The sequence below is a fragment of the Patagioenas fasciata genome, chromosome 27 (assembly GCF_037038585.1).
Source record: "Patagioenas fasciata isolate bPatFas1 chromosome 27, bPatFas1.hap1, whole genome shotgun sequence".
NCBI lineage: Eukaryota > Metazoa > Chordata > Aves > Columbiformes > Columbidae > Patagioenas > Patagioenas fasciata.
The window spans coordinates 6,062,240-6,082,303 of record NC_092546.1 but is presented as its reverse complement, the minus strand read 5'-3'; the positions used below and the strand labels follow the sequence as shown (position 1 = coordinate 6,082,303).

The 20,064-nt window shown below is 47.1% G+C and overlaps 1 protein-coding gene across 7 annotated transcripts in view; it reads left to right on the top strand.

Moving 5' to 3' along the window:
• Positions 1-18,705, top strand: part of ARHGEF18 (Rho/Rac guanine nucleotide exchange factor 18) — a 45,846-nt gene extending 27,141 nt beyond the window's left edge. For all 7 annotated transcript variants that reach the window (XM_065858136.2, XM_071799666.1, XM_065858135.2 and 4 more), the window contains 19 exons: positions 48-192; positions 967-1,079; positions 1,235-1,375; positions 1,918-2,168; positions 2,899-3,024; positions 3,672-3,789; positions 3,951-4,199; positions 5,035-5,111; positions 6,097-6,275; positions 6,461-6,552; positions 6,842-7,030; positions 7,656-7,793; positions 8,664-8,785; positions 9,831-9,887; positions 10,475-10,522; positions 11,079-11,546; positions 11,731-12,058; positions 13,767-13,889; positions 13,983-18,705. In XM_065858136.2, coding sequence (XP_065714208.1) covers positions 48-192; positions 967-1,079; positions 1,235-1,375; positions 1,918-2,168; positions 2,899-3,024; positions 3,672-3,789; positions 3,951-4,199; positions 5,035-5,111; positions 6,097-6,275; positions 6,461-6,552; positions 6,842-7,030; positions 7,656-7,793; positions 8,664-8,785; positions 9,831-9,887; positions 10,475-10,522; positions 11,079-11,546; positions 11,731-12,058; positions 13,767-13,889; positions 13,983-14,143 — 3,125 coding nt within the window. In that variant the 3' untranslated portion in view covers positions 14,144-18,705. The remainder of the gene's footprint in view (positions 1-47; positions 193-966; positions 1,080-1,234; positions 1,376-1,917; positions 2,169-2,898; positions 3,025-3,671; positions 3,790-3,950; positions 4,200-5,034; positions 5,112-6,096; positions 6,276-6,460; positions 6,553-6,841; positions 7,031-7,655; positions 7,794-8,663; positions 8,786-9,830; positions 9,888-10,474; positions 10,523-11,078; positions 11,547-11,730; positions 12,059-13,766; positions 13,890-13,982) is intronic.
• Positions 18,706-20,064: the final 1,359 nt, after the last annotated feature.

Here is a 20,064-nt window from a genome sequence, read left to right as displayed (position 1 = left end):
GTGTGCGCCTCACTTTCTGAGCACCAATTCCATTTTTGCCTCTCTAGCCGCTTCCCTGAAGGAGCAGCCCCGCAGTCTCCTCCTGGGGCCGGATGGCACCCCAGTGCTGCCGCGGAACCTCGGCATGACTATCGCCCAAAGGGGAAACTCTGCGTCTCCGCTGAATGCTGCTGCAGCTGTGAATAAACTCGGGTAAGTCAACCGCTGCTTGTCTAACTCGCTGCGTTCTGCTGCCCACCCCGTGTGCAAAGAAAAACAGTCACAGAACTAAAGCAAGGGTTCCTGTTTGCTTTCAAGCACAGAAGAGATTTGTCGTGCTTTTTAATGCTGAAAACTTACAGTACCGGGAAGTGGATGTCAGTTGTCTGTTTAAATCGCCTTTAGTCTCTCTGTACTATGTGAGAAAGATGTATCTTATAAAATTGGGCAGTAGCTGGGTGTATCTGTCTAGATGATGGTTTCTGTGGGTATATTTGTCCTCAGACCGGCTGAAATTCAGTGATCTCTTCTGCGCTCAGTTATTCCGGGCTGTGCAGCAGACAGCGTTGGTGTGAACGGCAGGATGCCGGGGTTGAGTAGTGGACCAGTTCAAAGCTCTGTGCTGTTGAAGTAGCCGTTTGCTTTCTCTGTGCCACAGTCCCCCCCTCCGCGCCAGCGCCCTTTGTACTCTGAACGGGCCGTGCCGTGTCGCCGGGTGATGCCGGTTCCAGTGTCACACCAGGAGCCACATACTTGCTCGTGCTGCTCCAATTAAAACCGGAACATTTAAGTGATGGAGTTGCTGAATTGATTTGCCTGCTGGAGTACAAGGATAGCTTTTGTGTATTTATCTTAAGTTAATTGCACTATAGTTAAGGAAAGATGCTTATCATAGTAGGTGGATTTTTAGCATTTTTTTGTCAAGCCACTTAAAAAATTGTTGATATTCTGTTTTGGTCCCTTGATCTAATTTCTTTGGCTATTTAGACTAATTGCAGGAGACATGGATGAAGGTGATTCAGGCTTTGTAAAATTTAAGCAGACTTCCGAGGACGTTGTGTCGCTTGCGCCGTCAACAGCAGACTCCATTTTTCTGGAAGGTATGGAATTGCCGTGCTCTTCAGGATTCTGATGTGCTTTCTTACACCGTCTTAAATCAGCACTGAAGCGTTTCCACTCTTGTTAATGATGTTAATGAGGCATGTGGTGAGAAACAATTTAATAATGGTAGAAATTGAATGTGCTTTTGGTCTAGATGCATATTCTGTGTCCCTCCGAAGTGAAATAGAAACAGACGCTCATGAGTTTGAGGCAGAGTCCTGGAGTGTTGCCGTGGAGCAGCCTTATGTAAAAAGGCAAAAGAGAGACGTTATAAAAAGGCAAGATGTCATTTATGGTAAGAGTCTTTATTATTCTTATAACTTTCTTATTATTTTAGAGTGCCACTGTTTAGAAACAAAGCATTAATGGTGATTTTTATTGGCTCCCGTTTTGACCTGTGCTCGAAAACTAAAACTGAGTGAAGATTTTCAAGTCTGGTTTCAAGTCTGTTACCTTTCTTACGGAATCACAGAATGTCAGGGATTGGAAGGGACCTCAAAAGGTCACCCAGTCCAATCCCCCAATTCTCAGTGTGCTGAAGTCCTCCTGTTAATGGTTTTGTGCAGCCCATGGTTTCAGTGTGCCTGTGGGTGCAGCAAAACCCAGCTGTACAACCAGGGAACAGCTCAGCTGCGACCGGGAGATGTCGTTAAATGGGTGGGTTTAGTCACCAGCTGGGGGATTACCAGGGCAAATTCTCGAACTTCCCATCAGTGATGCAAAGATTGTGGTGAGGACAAGGGTAGTGCAAAGACGGTGGCTTTCGAAGCCCTCTGGTTGCTATCCCTCTGGTCACTGCGCAGCGTGTTAATGGTTTGTTTTATTCCCCTTGCCCAGAACTGATGCAGACTGAAATGCACCATGTGAGGACGCTGAAGATCATGCTGAAGGTGTACTCCAGAGCCATGAGGGAGGAGCTGCAGTTCCCGCACGCGGTCATCAACAAGCTGTTCCCCTGCGTGGACGAGCTGCTGGAGATGCACGGGCAGTTCCTGCTGCAGCTGAAGGAGCGCCGCAAGGAGTCTTTGGAAGAAGGCAGCGACCGGAATTATATAATCCAGAACATTGGAGACCTCTTGGTTAAACAGGTGTGAATTGAATTCTACCAACGTTGTCGACACTATTACATTTCTAAAAGCTCACTATAAGGTTAAAGTTACGTTATGTAAAGATTGATTTAATACTGGGTTTAAGATTATCTTCCCAGTGTGACGTGTGAATAAGACTCAAGGAACATATCTGGTCACAAATAACATGAAATATTCATTAAATGTTCTTCGGGCGAGTGTGTGTGCATGTTGTGGGGTGTGTAACTGCACATGGTTTGGTTCTGGTTTTCGTCTCTTTCCAGATTCAAGTGACACATTCTTGGTGTCCATCCCATACCTGGCTCTCCTGCCTTTAATGCTGAGCTTTGTGGTTCTGACCTTTTAAAAATGCAATAAAGATCCTTTGAACTCATTGCCGCTTTAGCACCCTTTCCGCTATGGAGCGGACACAATGACTTCTTTCATATACCGTGACCATTTCTTGCCCTTCACGGTTTACTGTCCTCAGTATTTTTAAATGCAGAGCCCCATAAATGTTTTTTTACATTCTCATAATGGTGCTATCATGTAATACTGGGTTATCTTGTGGTATTCCACGCTCTCAGGTGTCACACAGAATAAATTTCTCATTGCTGGTACAGTAGAAATTGAAATATTGAAGAAATGTCTCAACACCAGTTACCAGCAAACCGTGTTACACCTGGGGCTTGTGGAGGGGGCAGGTTTGCTCTCCATGATTCACGTCTGTCACTCTTCTGTTTCCAATTAGTTTTCAGGTGAAAATGGGGAGAGAATGAAAGAGAAATACGGCGTGTTCTGCTGCGGACACAATGAAGCTGTTGGTCACTATAAGGACCTGCTCCAAAGCAATAAGAAGTTCCAGAACTTAATAAAGGTAAACAACAACCAGAAATCTGTTCTGACTGTGCAAAATACACTTGACCGCTTTGGGTTTTTTGTACTTGAAGATCTCTTAAATTTGAATGAGCAGGGTACAAAGCATATTCTTGTTATTTGATGAGTTGTTGGCTTCTTGTGTTTTGGATCTTTTGAGCTGTTTGGACACAAAGCCGCAATTAACAGGTGATAAATTGGAGGCTGGGGAACAGAGTATTTGTTCTGTTATGACTCTGTCGCTGTGGCCACCTTTGGAAATTGGCTCGATAATAAATGAAATCAAGTATAGATGTTGTTTATGAACTACTATAGAAGAAGCAGGTACTCCTAGTCAGGTTTTGCCCATTACACCATCTGTCCGGATGGGATGCACCCGCGGGTGCTGAGGGAGCTGGCTGAGGTCATTGCTGGACTGCTCTCCATCATCTTTGCCAAGTCTTGATAGTAGTTAAAAATAATACCCAAAATATTTTTCTAGTAATAAAATCCGTTTTTTGATGTCACCAGGAATTTTGCCTTCGTAAAAGAATGCAGATGATTTTGTAGAAAAATGTTTTGAGACAGAAAAATGTGTGAATGGAGAGGTGAGGAAGTTAGAAGAGCAAATATATGCAATGGGTGTGATGGGTCTGTCTTGTGTTCTAGAAAATCGGCAACTGTTCCATCGTGAGGAGACTCGGTGTTCAGGAGTGCATCCTTCTCGTTACCCAGCGCATCACCAAGTACCCGGTCTTGGTGGAACGGATTATTCAGAATACAGAAGGTAGGTTGCTTGATCTTTTCTAGAAGCCTCACAGTTGCCTGCTGATCCTTTTTCTCCTGTGTTTTGCGTGTTCTTTCCTTTTCGTGTTCAGATGTGTTTGGGTGGCTCATATCTTGCATTCCAGAGTTGAAAATGTGACTGACTGCTACTCTTTCTCGCAGCTGGAACTAGAGATTACGAGGAGCTCACCCAAGCCCTTAGTCTAATTAAGGACACGATCACTCATGTAGACGCCATGGTAAATGAGTGCGAGAAGGGGCAGCGCCTGAAAGAGATTATGCACAAAATGGAGCTCAAATCTTCTGGGAAATGCAAGAATGGGCTTTTCTTCCGGAAGGATGACATGGGGCGGAGGCGGCTTCTGCTGGATGGGATGCTGTACTGGAAGGCTGCATCAGGGCGGCTCAAAGGTAAAGGGACAGGATGGGCGAAAGTACAACTGGGAAACAAGATTTCAACCAAAAAAAGAGATATTTTTTTTTTAGTAGCTGTTTATTACTTGATCGATTGAGTATAAAATAAGATGCCAATAACCTGCTTGTTTAATAGGATATTGGAGGAAATAGCACTTGTTCTATTCTTGGCTTGTCCAATAAGCATCTTTATAATGGTGCATGATAAGTTCCTTATGCTGTTTGCTTATTATCTGCCTGATCTGCTTTCCAATTCAAGAGGGAGGTCTTCAGATGACAAGGCTTGAGTCATCCTGACTTAGTCTCCTGTGGGAAGGATTATCTTGTGCGAGCTCTGCTTCACACTTCGAAAAGCTGTGTCATGTCAACCCCATGGCCCCTTCGTTCTCCAAAATGTCTGTTTTGCCAGAAAAATCAAATCAGCGTCCATCTGAATATTTTAACAGCTTCATTGCTCAGGTGTTCAAGGAGAAGCTTCAACGGCCCATAAGGTGCAGCCAGGAGTAGGTGGTACTGTGAACGCGGGCAGTTCCAGAAGGTTCTGCTGTTGAGGGAGACACGTTCACTCGTGAGCGTTTGAGTCGATATGGAGGATGCCTAGGGAGGTGTTTTCAGGCTTTAAATCAGCTCGATTTGCATTGTGCTGGTTCTGCACAACCACAGGCTGTGGACAACCCAAGTGGAAGGCAGCAGCAGACCCAGTATTGCAAATGTTGACAAGCTGTTCTCTGACCCACAGGAAATTCAAGTTTAAATCAAGGGGGTTTGGAGTCTGGACCAGTTTTCCTGCTTTAAAAATCTGCCTTTGTGGTTTTTTTCTGTGTCACTGCAGATATTCTGGCAGTCCTGCTGACTGATGTACTGCTGCTCTTACAAGAAAAGGACCAAAAATACACATTTGCATCAGTGGTAGGTATTGTTCTCCTTATTTAATACATTCACTCGGAGTATTTTATGCAAGTGACAGTAACTACAGAAGAAATACAATTAGAAATGTTAGCGACTTGTTACGGTAGGTTCAGAAAAGTAAATAAACCAGCCTGCTATCATAGAGTCACTTCTTCTGAAGCAATTCTGGTGCTTGTTGCACTCTAGAACATTCAGTGGATTCACTCGCTTTTCGAGGGCGTTTCCACAGGTGTCCTCAGAGCAGTGCATTGTGAACATTTTGTCCTGATCTAGTTCAGTTGTGGCTCTAATAGAACCAGTAACGGAAACTAGGGTTTTCTTGGGTGTATTTTTTTGTTCAAGATGTGAACATTAGAGCCGCGTTCTAATGGCAGAAGCTATTTTGGTGACCTCAGGGCTGTAAAATCAACCGCTTTCCACATTAACCGTCTTCTAATGCACAGTGGGGATACTTTCACAAATCAGGATCACTTCTCGGTGACAACCAGTGATAGCACAAGGGGCAATGGGTTCAAACTGGAACACAAGAGGTTCCACTTGAATTTGAGAAGAAACTTGTTCCCGGTGAGGGTGTCAGAGCCTGGCCCAGGCTGCCCAGGGGGGTTGTGGAGTCTCCTTCTCTGCAGACATTCAAACCCGCCTGGACCCCTTCCTGTGGAACCTCAGCTGGGTGTTCCTGCTCCATGGGGGATTGCACTGGATGAGCTTTCCAGGGCCCTCCAACCCCTGACATTCTGGGATGCTGTGAACTTGTTTCCCCTTGAGCAGCATTAGGTGGATCTTTGAACTGTAGTTTATTTGATGACATTGTTTTCATTGCAAAGACTGTGGTTGATGAGTAGAAAAATGACAATGTCAGAAGTGTCATGTGAAGAGGCCATAGCAATAAGGTTATAGCGTTTGAATGTTATGGCTCTGTATGAGGAAGCACAAACCCTAAAGAATGTACATAATGTAGTGCAATAAATTATATTTTGTTTTACAGGACGCGAAACCACCGGTTATCTCACTGCAAAAGCTGATTGTGAGAGAGGTAGCTAATGAGGAAAAAGCAATGTTCTTAATTAGTGCTTCCCTAAAAGGACCAGAAATGTATGAAATTCACACGAGTTCGAAAGAGGAGAGGAATTCCTGGATGGCACACATCCGCAGGGCTGTCGAGAGGTGAGTGATGAGTGAAGGCAGGAGGGTCTCATTTCTTGCTCCTCTGTCTTCTCTGCACAGGACTCAGAGCTGAAGATTGACATACAAGATAAACCACATCCTGGACAAAAGCTCCAGGTTGAATCCTGAGATGGTTTTAAGTCATCTTATGTGTGAAACATATATCTTTCTCCCCCTTTTTACAGCTGTCCTGATGAAGAAGGAGGAGCGTTCAATGAACCCGAAGCAGAGAGGAGACTGGCTGAAGCAAGAGCTGCTAAGTTAAAAGATTTTCAAGGTAATGACTTAATTACATATTCCACAAACTGCTTCTCGGCATCATTTGTGATTCATGACCATCTTATTCTTTTATCACATGATCTGATCAAGTTTCTCCTTCACAAGTCTTTCAAGGTAGTGCAAGAAATAGTTAAGTTAAATAAGTTCAATGAGCCTTGTATGCTCCATGAGTTAACTGTTAATATATCTCTGCATTTGATGCATGAAATGAATAATGGTCTTCCAAATTGAACGTTGTACTCTGACTGTGCTCAGGAAGGCAGAGCTGAGTTTGTTTCTTCCTTTAGAGCGTTTGAACATGAAAGATGACCTGATTCTGCAAAGTCTAACTGAGAAGCAACAGATTTATCTAGAGATGTCTGAATTGAACGGGTTTGAAGACCATTCGCAAGGATCCCGATCTCGGCTGCTTCTTCGGGCGGATATCTCGGAAAATCTGCAGGGAGAGGCTCTTCTGAAGTCCGCAGTGACGGAAGGTAAGCGCAACGTGGGACTGTGTGCGCGCTCACTGCAGTGCAAGGGTGAGAATAAGCACGTACAGTCCAAGTGCAGCCCCTGCAAATCATCCTGTAGTAACGTAATACTTGTATGTAACCCTGTTCAGACATCCCTGTTCTCAGAAGCAATCTGTGAGACAGGTGATGCGCACCTGTGGTTTTAGGCAGAGGAGCCGCCTTCACAGGATTTCTGAGCATCAGCCAGTGGAGTCTTAGGATGAGTCTGTTCAGATGGGTAACTGGGTGCTCTAATAATACACCAGTCCTGAAATATAATATTATAGGAGGGTTATAGATTGAAATAGCCCATCTAAATATAGTATATTTAGAAAGCAAATAGGCACAAATATAATTTTTATTTTGGGGTTAAATAAAAAAGAAAAATCAAAGACTTGAGGCAATCATCTCTGTATGTGCGATACAAAGAGCCTGTTGTAAAGAGCTGCTCACAAAGGAAAATTCGTCTGCACTGCAGGAAATCTCAAGCTACCCCATCTTAAGGTACTTGATGGTTGAATGTTTTCTTTTTTAACTTGTTACCGTGATGCATTAGTCTCGCTGCACAGACACGGCTGTTTACATGACGTGTTCTCCTCTTTCCTAGCTGAAAATCTCCAGAACCTTATCTTCACTCACTTAGGCAATGGTTCCTGTCAGCCTGAAGACGTCTCGGGGTCAGGACTTCCCAGGAGAGCAGAGACCTTTGGAGGATACGACAGTAGTCCCTCCATTTCAAATAAAAGTAAGAAAGGGACCGTTCAGCGTTCTTCTAAGCCTCGTGCTCTTTACGGTGTTTTCTCTGTGCAGAGAGTGAGATAAAACAAGGAGTCAAGTGAGGCTCTGCTGTAAGGAAGCTTCACCAGGCTCTAAAAGGAAGAGAAGAGCAAATTTCCAGCGTGTGCTGTTACCACGTTGTGGCTTTTGCTTCCAATACCAACACTAGAGGGCAGAGTGTTATACTAAGGGCATTGCCTTAACCCACGCGTTCTGATCACCACAAGTCCACACAGGACTTAATTTTATGGAAAAAAATTAACTTGAAAACCTAGACAATCTGAATCCAGCTGGCTGCTTTGGCTTTTGAGGCATGGAAGCTTTTTTCCGCTTTCATATCCGCATAATCACTAAAGGGTCACCGAATCCTTAGATAGTATCAATTGCTCTTTGGCACAGATGCTTAATCAGTTAATTATCAGTGGAAGTAATAGATACTATTCATCTCCATTTTTGCTTCATGCATTTATTGGAAAAATGCTTACAGTGGTGCTGCTTTGAAGGGAATTTTTTACTAGCGAGTGTTCTGAGCTGGCAATTCTGGCAGCCACAGACGATCGTTCTCATGCACACATTGTGGCTGCGGCACTTAAAATAGCGTAATGTAACTTGAACTTACTCCCCATATTTATCTCAACCCACTCTCCTCAAGTTTTTATGCTTTTCTGAGCAGTCCTGTTGTCTCCTCCTGCACTTTGAGTCAGCGTGGAGAAGCCGTGCAGTTGCATGTTGGTTCTGATTCTTCGAAGTCACTTGTTTTGTTGCTCGCTCTGCGGTACACTGAGTTTTCACAGCCCCTGTGCTGCTGTGAGCTGCCCGTACTCTGCTCTTCCTGCAGGTGCTCACTTCAGGAAGAACAGCGGTGGTGACCAGAGGCCGTGGGACTGGAGGGGTCCTGCAGTAGGTCCAGAAGTGCAGCTCCATGATCTCCCTTCTGATGCAGAAGAAGGATCTCAAACTGTACGTTGGGCTCATGAATGATTTAAATTCATTTCCTCATGTTCCTCCTTGTAGTAGTGGTGCAAAACTGATCTTGCACAGAATCACAGCATGGACTGGGTTGGAAAAGACCTCAGAGATCATCCAGTCCAACCCTTGGTCCAACTCCAGTCCATTGACCAGATCATGGCACTAAGTGCCATGGCCAATCTCAGTTTACAAACCTCCAGGCCGGTGAGTCCAGCACCTCCCTGGGCAGCCATTCCAATGCTGACCACTCTCTCTGCACAGAATTGCTTTCTAATCTCCAGCCTCAATTTCCCCTGGCAGAGTTGAAGCCCATGCCCCCTTGTCCTATTGCTGACTGCCTGGGAGAAGAGCCCAATCCCCCCTGGCTAGAACTGCCCTTCAGGTCGTTCTAGAGAGTGCTGAGCTCAGCTCTAAGCCTCCTCTGCTCCAGACTGAACAAGCCCAGCTCCCTCAGCCTCTCCCCATAGGGCTTGTGTTCAAGTCCCTTCCCCAGTCTTGTTGCTCTTCTCTGGACCTTCCAGCAGCTCGACACTCCCTCCCAGCTTGGTGTCATCAGCAAATTTGCTGATGATGGTCTCAATCCCCTCATCTAAATCATCAATAAAGATGTTAAACAGGACTGGACCCCACACCGACCCTGGGGACACCACTAGTGAGTGGCCAGCTGGGTGCAGCCCCGTTCACCAGCACTCTGGGCCCGGCCCTCCAGCCGGTTCTTAACCCAGCAGAGAGTGCGCTTGTCCAAGCCATGGGCTCCCAGCTCTTGCAGGAGGATATGATGGGAGACAGTGTCAAAGGCTTTGCTGCAGTCTAGACAGACCACACCTACAGCTCTCCCCTCATCCACCAGGTGGGTCACCCGATCATAAAAGGAGACCAGGTTGGTCAGACAGGACCTGCCCCTCCTAAACCCACGCTGGCTGGGGCTGACCCAAAGTTTAAAGTCCTTGACAAGATGAACCGTTGTAGCTTGTAGCAGCACCACTGCTGCCAAACGACTGTTCTAGCGCATATGTTGCCTTTGTCTTTTTGACAGAGTGACGGAACGAGGCTGGATGACAGCAGTGGTGTTCAGCCCACCATAGAATCTCAGGTACGTTCCTTCTGCTGTTAGGAAATCTCATGGGAAATAGCCAGATAATCATAACAACATGCAAACCCAAACCAAACAAACAAAAAAACCCACCAAAAACCTCGGTATTTCTAATGTCTGTGGAACCACAAGCACATTAACAGCCTGGACCTTATGACTCTAGCGCGTAATGAATGCAGAGATGAAAGTCCTGTTAGAAAACAAAGATGGGTTCTGGCTATATAGACGCGCATTTCGAAGCGCTGGCTGACTGCTTTTCCTGCCTCCGTGGAGGAATTGCTGTTCTCAGCTCACTGACAAACCTCGTCAGAAAGAAAACTGAGGATGAGGTTTGCTCTCTGGAACCCCAGTGAGATTTGCTGGATGCTTATTTACATCTGCACAAGCACTAATAGACTGAAATTTGTCAAGCCTGCTTGTTGCTCTTTTGGCTGTTACTGTGTTAGAGAACGCTTGTAGCCAGGCTTCCATTGCGGTTTTGTACAGATATTGTTGATCGTGTTCACTGTTTAAAAAAAATGTCTAATGCATCCCAACAGAACTCTATTCGTGCGTCTAATGTCTTTTTCTCCTCCCCTTCTCTTCAGCTTGTTCAAAGGATACAAACGCTGTTACAGCTGCTCTTCAGTCTTCAGGTAAATCACTATTTACTATCCAAGAGGCTTGTTAGGCACTAAATGTAGTAAAATTTATGCAGGTGTGGAGAAAATATCCCCTAAAGCTAGGGTGAAGTGCGGAATTTAGGACCCAAGACTCAAGGAAACAAGCACTGTGGTATTTTGAAGAAGGAAGCATTGTCTTAAGCAATTGTTTCCTTTTTCCTGCTCACTTAAGTGCGGTTCTTTTGCTCCTTTGAGCTCCAGCTGCTCTCCATGCTCATTTCTTCTTAAAATTCTTGTTGATATACATGTGCATGTTTTAGTTCTTTTTACTGTAAGCTTGGAATCAGCAATACAGTGACTGATTCAACTCAGCATAATAATTCTAGTGCAATAATTGTTAATTTTGACACACATAATCGTCACTTCCTTGCTTCGCCGTCCCCAGTAGCACATGGGCTGTACAACTTAGAGCTGCTCTTGATGACAAAAAAGTCTCTGCGGTCTGATCTGGTAGATGCTGTTGTCTTTGGTTTAGATGTGCGTGGTTTTTGAACCCGCGTGGCTTACACTGAGCTGATTTCCCCTCCAGGCGGTGATATCTCAACAGGACAGCTACATTGAGATGCAACGAGCCACCATGATAGACCGGGAGAAGCAATACCGGCTGCAGTCTACACGGGGCAACCTGCTGCTGGAGCAGGAGAAACAGCGGAACTTCGAGAAGCAGAGGGAAGAGCTGATGAACGTGCAGAAGCTCCAGAGCCAGCTGAAGCTGGAGCAGCAGCGCCTGGAGCGGGAGAGGAGTCGGCAGCAGAGGGAGTTTGAGATCACGGAGGCTCGGCTGCAGGAGCGCGAAGAGGGGACTCGGCAGCTGCGGGAGAAGCTGAACCAGGAGAGGGAAGAGCTCGAGCGGCAGCGCGAGGCCTATCAGCACGACCTGGAGAGGCTGCGGGAGGCGCAGAGAGCGGTCGAGAAGGAGAAGGAGCGTCTGGATCAGCTGCGGAAGCTGAAGAAGCAGAACACTGTGTCGGGCACGTTTTCCCCAGAAATGGGACAGGTGAGGAGTTCGTTTTCGTGGGCTTTTATTTCTGTTAACTCGCTTGCTTTTGGGCTTCATCTAATCGGTTCTGTTTTGCGCTAGAAGGTGCTTTATGTTCCCAGGCCTGAGGGTGGCCTCTCCTTGTTGTATCTGAGAGGCTGAAAATACCCGTTTGACTGAAAATGCCATTTTCCTCACGTAGAACCAGCTGGTCAGTCATTCCGTCAGCTTCAACGGAGAAGGGGTGGAACCCTCTCTGCCTGTCTTGAAAACCTCGGTGAGAGTGAGCGTCTCGGGGATGGATTACCTGGAGCGGCCGGACCTGGTTCGTAGGGACAGTACCACTCTGGAAAACCGTCCGGCTCTCGCGTTGAAAAACGAAGTGCCGATCCATCTCCTGAGCGCGACCAATCAGATACAGAAACCGGCTGCCGTCCAGCAGCAGATTCCTACTAAACTGGCCGCTTTTACAAAAGGTAGCAAAGAGAAAAGTGGGAAGAACAAAGCATCTCATAGGACAGACAGTTCAGGTGAGTGTGTCCAAATGCATTTCTGACCTGTGCCAGCATCACTGGGAGACAGAGCACCGTGGTTTCAACCTCTGTCTACCCACACGGAGCCCAGAAATGAATATATTACAAATTGTTAGTGTGCTTACTGCAGTTAGTAGGCTCTTAAAATCCTTAAGTTGCGAGTTACGTGTGTATACTATTTAAATTGGAAATATAGCCCAAAGGAATAACGTTGAAAATGGAGTTCTGTGATCCACCAGGACAGAGTGATGGGGAGAGTTTGTAAACCTGGATGTAGAATCTTCTTGCCCAGCTGTCGTGTCAAAGGAAAAGAGCAAATGTTTTGCTTGTTCTGCATGAGTGAGATGATTTGAAGCTGGCTTAACCTTTTCTGTGAAGCTGTTTGAAGCTGGCTTAACCTTCTGGCTGTGCAGAGCTGGAACAACACTGAGTGCAATGCCGTTCTTAGCACCAGCCAGTCATTAAATACAGATTTACAGGCCAGAACTGAGATGCTGTGTGTGTTGTAGAGTTGAAAGGGGCTCATTTTGTTAGAAATAGAAGCAAGTAAAAATACACTTGCCTTGTCCCGGTGTAATTTCTGCTGATAACTGCTAGGTACCGAAGTAGTGATCCTTGCCAATGACAGACACAGTAAAAACCACTTTCATTCTACTGCTGAAAATAGCCTTACTGCCAGCTTAGGAGCATGGCCTGTCATTTTAAGTTACAAAATTCTCTTTTTAGCCTTGTGTAGGGTCCAGACTTGGCGAGTTTACCTGTCTCTGGGGCCTACACTGCCATAGCAGGCTCGGGGCCAGACCTTCTGGTGAGGGGAGGTGAAGGGCTTGTGCACGTTCTAGAAACATCTGTCTCCCTTGTGCCTGAAGTGTAGTACAATTACAAACTTACTTATGTTCCTGCAGAGGAATGAAGGCTAATGTCCTCTTATCCTGAATACCAAATGCTGGTAAATGGGAAAATAAAGCTCTAATACCGCATCTCCCTAAGTTTATTTTTAATTGTTCTTACGTAATGATCTCTGCAGTGGAAATGTACTTAATGGTGTTTTTCTGGAATTTATATGGAAGGTAGAAAACACAAATGCACTGGTCTGCTCTCTCATGAGCATTGGTGGGATGCATGCCTGTGTGTAAAAATGGAACAAGACTTTCTGTACCAGAGACAAAATGCCATGTATTGAATTTGGGTTTTGTGGCGCGTAAGGAACGTGCACTGAGAGAGTTCTTTGGATCCAGAGGAACCGTGTCATGAATGGCTTTTGTTGTTGAAGCTGAGGGACTGCCAGGCCGTGACAGCAGAGTCCGTGTGCTCCGCGGCTGAGCAGCTGTGAGACAGATGGAGAGCGGAGACTAAAGCTGATCGCAGCTCTGCCTGTTGAAAGTAGTGCAAAGAGCCATTGCTGTTTGAATGCGAAGCACAAAGGGTTGTGGTTTTTTTTTCTACTGTGCTTTATAATACCAGGGTTTAAATCTGTAGTTGTCAGGGGCTGCTAGTAACTGAACTAGAGGTCTTCAGGAAAGAGGAGAGGGCAAGTACTCAGGGTCCAAACAGCTGAAGAGAAAATGTAAGTTACTTGCAAGAGAAGCACCAGCTCTTTGTGTGTAGCAGCTTCCTTGGATATGCAAAGGTGTCATTACGTGAAACAGTGACGTTGTGAAGTACTGCTAGCCTCAAATACTAATGTGTAAAATATTTCCTTTAGCATCTGTTGATCAGAAGCAGCTGCTTCCCCCCAGGCTTGCGGGGCGAGAGGAGGGCGTCCTGAGAGGCAGGCGCTCCGCCAGTCCGGTCCTCCCGAGCAGCCAGAGCCCCGCGTTCCAGCCAGGTACGGCCCGGGCAGCTTGCGTGTCCGCAGAAACGCGCCAGGCTCTCCGTGCAGTGCGCTCAATCTGTCGTCTTCCTTTTGTTTTGTCTACAGAATTGTACGGCCCTACAGATGCTCAGCCAGAAGCACTTTCCTCTGCCCCACCAAACCTAGTGAAGCCCAATAACGTTCACCTTCAGACCTTGGTGACCTCTCAGCCGAGTCTGTTAAATGCGCAAGATGATACCAGCAAAGAAGATGTAATTTTCTTCTAATTGTTCCCCTTTGATCTTCTGACATACTGTTCCAAGAACTCAGGCCGCAGCCTGCAACGTGACAAAGACCCGACATGGATGTCTGTCTGTCCCAGCTCTGTTACTGGTAGCAAGGACCAGACCAGGATTCCTGTTGTGCTTTGTTGGCTTCTCTGCCGCCAGCTCAGAATGAGGACACAACTTGCTTTTAAATTCTCCAAACATGGAAATGTATTGACACATGGTATAGAAAGTCAGAGTGTATTAAAGTGGCGCCATTTACCGTAATTTGCTTTTTTTGGAGAATGTATGCTCTTTGTGGGCACCATCTTGTAAATGTTAATGTTGAACTGCCCAGATTTTTAGGTTTAAAAAAAAATTAGTAGTAGGCCTCCAAATGGCTGCAAACTTTGAAAGCCATTGTCAGAGGTGGGTGTAGTGGATGATGCTCACGGTGCGTTGGTGACCGGGCGACTGGCAGGCCGGCCTCCCCACGGCCAGGCGTGACAGACGCGGCCATACCCGCTCCCAGGAGCCGCTCTCTGCTTCCTGAGTTGAATTCATGGCCAGGTGCAGCGGAGAACAGAAGGTAAGAGCTTCTTAAGAGTCTTCGTGGATCAGGAGCTGCACCTGCTCGTGAATGAGAAAGGCTGGACGTGGGAGATCGTACAACAGTAATGAAGAGCTGGACTGAACGCACATTTCCTTGGCCATCAGCTTGCGCTGGGACACCCGTCTCCGTGTTAGTGAGAGCGATACAAGTTCCCAAACAGAACTCCTGAGCTGGTTCAGAATGAGCTTAGAGACTTGGATTTTGTTCCTTGCTGAAGATGTGTAAGAAGCCTTTGAACGCAGTAATTTATTGTCTTGTTTAATCCTCAGCTTTCTGCATCTTTTGTTTGTCTGTTCACTTGTTGGAACTTTACTCCAAATACCAGAAGATATCAAAGCTGCTGTTACTGCGGAGACTTCTCTGCAGCACCGTGTTAGCAATGAAGGGAATAAGAACTGCTTGGTTTTAAAATCAAAACCAAAATACTCTTAACTGAACCTGCGCTGGTTTGGCTGCTCTCAGCTCAACCCGCTTTGATACCTCTTGTTAAATGGGTCAGTTCTTAATCATGGAGCGGTGATGACATTAAGTGTTCTGCTCAAAAGGCATTATTTCCTTTGTAGTAATTTGCACAGTCGTTGTGTTCTGTTCCTTCACTCTGTGTCTCAGTTCTTTATTCCACCCGTTACCGAAGGATGTGTATTCCGACACGTGTTGAATGTGATCGGTCAGATCTGTTGTGCACAGGAGAGGTTGTTTAGAGGGTAGTATTCCACAATTAAAGAAATCAGTATCTCAGAGCTTACAAACTTGGGTGGTGCCTTTCAGAACAGGACTGATAAGAGCTTTTTTCATATTTTAACCCTGGTTTGAAGTGATTTTAGCACCGATGGAAGGAACACCTGGTCCGTTCTCCATCGGGTCGTGTGGCAGTGGCACCAAATGGCAATTTCTCAGTCTCTTCAAATCGTTTCTTTTCAAGTGGTGATCGTTTGTGCTGTTGTCTCCGGACAAGAAATGGCAAAAGCCCAATTTACTGGTCAGTGTGAGAGGGCAAAGCCAAGTTACAAAGTACTGAACCAGTCTTAGGGAGCAAGTGGTCCTTGCTGTAACACTTCTGGGATTTAAGGGTCTGTTTCTTTGCTAAGTGATGCTGGTAAAAGCCTGAAGCGATGGCACAGAGATCGGCGATTGGGACGTTACCAGTGAGAGGAAACCCAAACCATCTGCCTCTTTACCAGCCTGCTGATACTCGCCCATGCCCTGGCAAATCATTGCAATTAAATTAATGTGGAGACACTTAATTGTAGCAGCAAAGGACTGCTTGGTAAATCACGGAATTGCAGAGCTTACAGGTTGTCAGTGGCTGGATTTGCAGAAGCCAGCGTGATTTTTTGCATCGTTGCGATACGATGACGATGGTTAGAACACAGCTCTACTTCCATTTTTTTTTTGCATTCCTAGAAGCTGGGTTGGAACGGAGGGGAATTCTTCAGATTACGGTCACTTTTGGTCAGGCCAGCGTGAGATCCAGCGGCTCTATCGGACCGAATCCTCCATCGGGCGCTGTGGAGATCCAGAGGAAACACACAAGTCCTGAAAACGCAGCAAAGCACGAGGTGTTCTCTGTGCTGTGGTTCGAGCCGCTCCCGGTGAAAACTCTTTGCCCCCATCGCCTGTTAGGAGTTTGAGCCCAAAGCCAGGAGGGATGTCTCTGAGTATTTGAAAACAATTTGGGGAAACAGTTATTCAGTTTAATTTTGTGCCCATCCTAAGGTATTGCAGAGAGTGTTCTGTGGGCTGAAGGGTTTATTTGGCTGCTTCTGTGCAATGGATGAGCTCAGATGCAGAACAGTAACGTCTGGAAAATGAAGTCTGCAGTGAGGTCTCATTTTCTTTTGATGTTTTAAGGCAAACAGAACTGTTTTAGTGCTCATTGTCAGTGCTGCACGGGCCAGCCTGTTGGTTCAGCACCCCAAAAGCTCCTTAGAATACGGGTCTTCAATCTAACTGAGAAATGACCTTTAAAGTCATTATCTGTCCTCGGTGCGTGTGTCTGGCTGCGGTTGGCTTTGGGAAAAGGGTTTGCACTTGGACAGAAACTGTCTCCTTTTCTTTGGGGCAAAATCGTGTCAGCGCCGCACGAGGTGTTCTGGTCGGTACCGTTCCACTGTGCAGAAGGTTTGAGAGCTGGGAAATGCTGTAAAGTGTCCTTGCTAATGCGGAGCTGACCGGACCAGAATATGGGAAAATGACCTGGAGAGGCTGAGGGAAGCAGAAGATTTTCTTTCGGTGAATAACGGGTCATCTCTTCCCTTCTGCAGGGCAGAATCTGGGAAATTGCCATCGCATTGCTCTAGTTGAGTGAATCAGTTTGGGACTCGTATCTCACTCCCAAGAAAAATAACTTTTCTAGGCAAATCGGATTGCAAAATGTGGCTGCGTCCTGGGCTGTCACCCGCCCTTGGTTCCCAGTAACCTCCTTTCCCTTTGGCCTTTCGATTGCTTCGGATCGAAGTTTCCTTTGGCGCGATACCCAAGGGTCAGGGAGTGGAGCGTTCTGTGCCTCCCGGTGCCTTTCTGCTCCTTTCCGAGCTGGGCGGGAGGGAATTCCAGCGCGAGCTTTGAGCTGCCGCCTTCGCTCTGTGTCACAGCCTTAAAATCACCGCCACCCTGGCTCCTGATACCGTGATGTTGCAACAGGGAGGCTGCTCCTGCAGCTCCGATTTTCAGTTTTAACTCTGCTGCAAAGGATTTTCCCTCTTTCCCTTCCTTTCCCACGGGCATTTTGTATTTCAGACTGAGAACCCCTCCGTGTTCAGCACCGGCCGCATCCCCCGTGTCTGTTTTAAGTGTTTTCCTCGTGTTTTAACTGTGCTTTCTGTGGGTTGTAGTTGTGGCGCGTCCCGCAAACTGATCGCTGATCATTCCCAACGTGAGGCGGAAGAATCGGTGTTTTAGAGGCGCTTGCTCATGGGGTAATTGCGTTCCTGCAAAGGTAGGAGCGGTTTAAATAGTTCCCGGACAGCTGTGTTGTTCTGAGTGATAGCCAGATGACCCCGCATACATGGAGCTTGCTGTTCATTACTTGTGTTTGCGATGAGACTTGAAACTTAAACTAGGAAAGGGTTAAGAATATCTAGATTGTGTTTCACTTCTGCTTTGAACCCTGCAGAGAGGAGCTCGGGCTCCCGGTGCTGCGCAGCGTGTCCTGTGTCTCGTACCCCACGCGAGGGAGTTTGGAGCGTTTCGTTGTCTTCCCCAGCACTTCTCACACTTACAAGAAGTCCAAGAAGTCTTTTGGCAGCAGGTGACGCTTGTGCTGTCCCTGCCCGGCCCTCTGAATGCATTCAACAAGAGCCTTTTCCCACGCTCTTTTTCGAGGCCGGACCGACATCGCTGTAACAACTGGTGGCTCTTGACCATTTACCCTCAGCACACGATTCCTCAAAGACCGTTTGTGTGGGCTCTGGTTCAGACCGTTGTGCCATGTCTATAAATCGGTGTTTAAATGGTTTTGTACTGAAAGCAATTGGAGCACTTTGGTAAAAGTTCCTTGCAAATCTGTTCCTGTTGGTAGCGGGAAGGAAAGCTGTGTTGGCGATGGATCCCGCTGGCGTGACTGCGCCTCACTCGGAGCTGTGGATGCTCTTTTAGTCTTAGGTCTGGTTTCTAGGCCCACCTTGCACTGCAAAGACTTAAACGATCATGGTCCACGGTTCAATCGCCCATTTTGTTGGGGAAGAGTTTGGTTTTGTTTCTTCGTTAGGCTGTAAACATTGTAAATAATTCCTTTCCTGTTGATACCGCGGTAGCAACATCTCTGTAGTCCTTATTTTATTTGTAAAGTCGATGGTTAAATGTTAATATTCTGTTGAATTGTGCACTCTCGGTTGATTGTAAACTTGATCTTGGCGCACACCAAATGATGATTTTTACAATGATTGCAATGTTTCTCCACTGAAGGATTTTCGGAGCTGCAATAGGACTGAAACCAACTTCCAGCAATAAAAAGGAAAAAAAACCCCAACTTGGTTGCCTTATATATATATAAAAAATATATTATTTATTATTTTCCATTTGAATCAAAGGTTAAAGCAGCAGCCGCTTGTCATGTTCTCATTTTCTACCCCGGACAGAAAGAACGTGCCGTATGAACAAAGCTCGCTGGTGTTCGGAGGGAGAGGCCGGAGCGGGACGTGGAGGATCCCGGAGCCCCCGCCGCCGGGAGCACCTGGGGAGGATCCAGCTGCTCTGCACAGGTGAAGGAGCCAGTTTAACCCAACCGCTTCCATTCCAGCACGTGGGCGCTCGCGTAGCGCAGCGGAGCCGCGCCTGGCCCCGGCGCTATCGCTTCCCCTTTGGAACGGCGAGAATACAACCAAAATAGAAACTTTCCCCGGTGCTCGTGCCAGTTTGGTGCTCCCAGCGCCATCCCATCGCCTCCGGCTGGCGCTTCCCCGCCGGGTTTCCTGGTCAAAAATCCCCGCTTGTGCCGTCCTGGCAAGCAAAGCACAAGCGCCGTAACCTCAAAGAATTGAAGATGAGAGCAGCTGGAAAATGGGGAGGGAGGGGAAGAACTGGGACTGCTCTCAAAAGGGTGATTTTTAGCAGCGTTGAGGGGACCCCCCGGCCGGTGTGGGATGTGCGGCGGTGCGGGCGAGGAATCGCTGTGCACACGATGAGTCTGTGAGCGTCTCCGGCGGCCGCGGGTTCTTTGTGCGCAGCAGGACACAGGGACACGGGCTGCGCTTTGCGCCCTCCAAAGCGCCGCCGGAATCTGGGTTGTGGCCCCAAATCAGAAAAACACAAGTTTTTCTACTTTTCCGCTGTATGTAAAATCCTGTGTTTAAATACGGCTTGATCTTTACGGGAACTAACAGACGATGTGTTAGCGAGGGAGATCTAAAGCGTGCGGGTGAGCTTTTGCCGGCGCTCCAGGCCGGAACTCACATCTGCTCAATGCAGGTTCCAGGGAGCGGAGCCGCAGCAGCCGCTGGAGGTCACTGCGTCCGCGTGTCCCCGTCCCACCCCGGGGGAGCTTCGTGGCCACTGCTGGACATTGTTCAACAGCAAGAAATGGAACCAAAGGGACAGTCTAGGACAGAAGTTACAAGGAGCTGCTTGCAGAGCAGTGAGTTGAACTTTTATTTTCTAACTGCGCTGTGTTCTCCTGCAGCCGCGGTTGTGTTGGAGCAGTCGGAATTGTTCCTAGAAAAAATAAGAGCCCGGATCAGGGAGATGCAGGGTTAACGAGGCCAGGAGGGATCCCTGCAGCAGATTCCCACTGGGAGCTGCAGCAGCTGGGTAGGGGAAGATCTCCATCTCCAATTTGCATCTGTTAGAAGGCGGGTGCTGCCGTCCTGTTCAAAGGAGCGTGGGCGTTTCC